General features: G+C 39.2%; 1 protein-coding gene across 1 annotated transcript; it reads right to left on the bottom strand.

Moving 5' to 3' along the window:
* Positions 1 to 913: 913 nt before the first annotated feature.
* On the bottom strand, positions 914 to 1,234 carry LOC139730187 (transmembrane protein 101-like). The gene has a single exon (XM_071641083.1). It carries the CDS (start codon positions 1,232 to 1,234, stop codon positions 914 to 916), a length of 321 nt encoding a protein of 106 aa, XP_071497184.1.
* Positions 1,235 to 1,512: the final 278 nt, after the last annotated feature.

Raw genomic sequence — 1,512 nt, 5'->3', positions numbered from 1 at the left:
CCCCCATATCTATGCAATGCCTGAAGGTATTTCCTTGAAACTTAGTGTATACATGTTTTACCCAATAAAAATTCTCTAGTGAGAGATTCGGGCCATGAGGTCAAAGTTCAAAGAACAAAGGTTAAGTGAAAATGTTAACATTTCACCCTTTTTTCCCCATATCTCGGAAGTGGTTCATGGTTTCTTCATGGAACATAGTGCATAAGCAAGTATTGACTGGCATTGATTATCTATGGAATTTTGGGGGTCATGAAGGGGGTCAAGGCAAGGCAATTCATTGAATATCACTTTTCTCCATTATGCAGGATTTTTCTTGAAACTTGGTGAATACATGTATTATCCAATAGAGATTCTCTCGGAAGTGTTTGGCCAAATAGTCAAATGTCAAAAGGTCAGAGGTCAATTGAAAGTACTAGATTTCACGTCTTCCTCAATATCTTAGAAGTGGCTCAAAGCATCATCATGAAACTTATATTTGTGCATGTTCTGCCTGACAGTGATTCTTTTAGGAATTTGAAGGTAATAGGGTTAAAAGCCAGGTAAAAATGCTAACAATTTATGATTTAATACACAAATAACAGTTTTTCTGTATACCTTGAAAATTACTCGATGCATAAACTTATAACATGGTCAAAATTCAAGTGTAAATCCTCTAATCCCCAAATATAATATACATGTACATGTAGTTCAAAGAAAATGAACACGCAACACATTATAACATGGTTTTTGCCAGTTAGATGAAACTGTCATCACCCTTTGTCAATACTTACTATCATGAACTATTAGGAGAATCATTATTCATGGCTGAGGCATAGGCTACCAGTCGCCATAGCGACACTTCTAGTTCTTTCTAGTGTCACTTACCCTCTTCCGGGGTAATGTACTTCTTTGTAACCTTTTCTTAACATCGTTGCTATATGGCCATAAATACAAGTGCACAGACAACGGTGGCACTGCTCAAGATCATGTTCATCTGTAGAAAATACTCAACGTATTGCTTGGAGTGCCAGTACTGCAGGTTGCCGTCAATGGTGAGGAGGCAACAGACGAGTGCAACAGCCACTAGCCCGCCGATGTGCTTCGTCTGCCACTCGGAGCAGAGGGCAAATCCTCCCAGGAGTAGGGCAACGCCCAAGATAGCCATGGTAACGTGACAATTAGGATAGCTGTTGAGGAAGGCGTGCTGGTCTTCACGCACGGTGTAGAGCTGCACGGCGCTGATGATGCAAAACATTGAGACGAGGATCTTTCCGTACTTGGGCCATTCTCAGATTAAGTGTTCAATTCCATGTGAGTAAAACCGAAAAAATCAACCACAAAGTAATACATTCAAAGATGTGTTTTCGGAAACTTCAAAACCGGTCAAATACGAAACAAAAAGTGGAACATTCTAAATGATGGCCATTCATTGAGTAAAAATGAATTGAAATAGAGCATCATATATGATTTTTGATCACCAATCAGATACGTTACCGCAAATTTACATGTTGTAATGGACTCCTAACTCTGAAT

This window comes from Diadema antillarum, unplaced genomic scaffold (genome assembly GCF_040938485.1).
Source record: "Diadema antillarum isolate AM-2024a unplaced genomic scaffold, OU_Dant_1.0 seq00000297_RagTag, whole genome shotgun sequence".
Taxonomy (NCBI): Eukaryota; Metazoa; Echinodermata; class Echinoidea; order Diadematoida; family Diadematidae; genus Diadema; species Diadema antillarum.
Note: the sequence above shows the minus strand (reverse complement) of the source record. Positions and strands in the feature narration are given on the sequence as shown.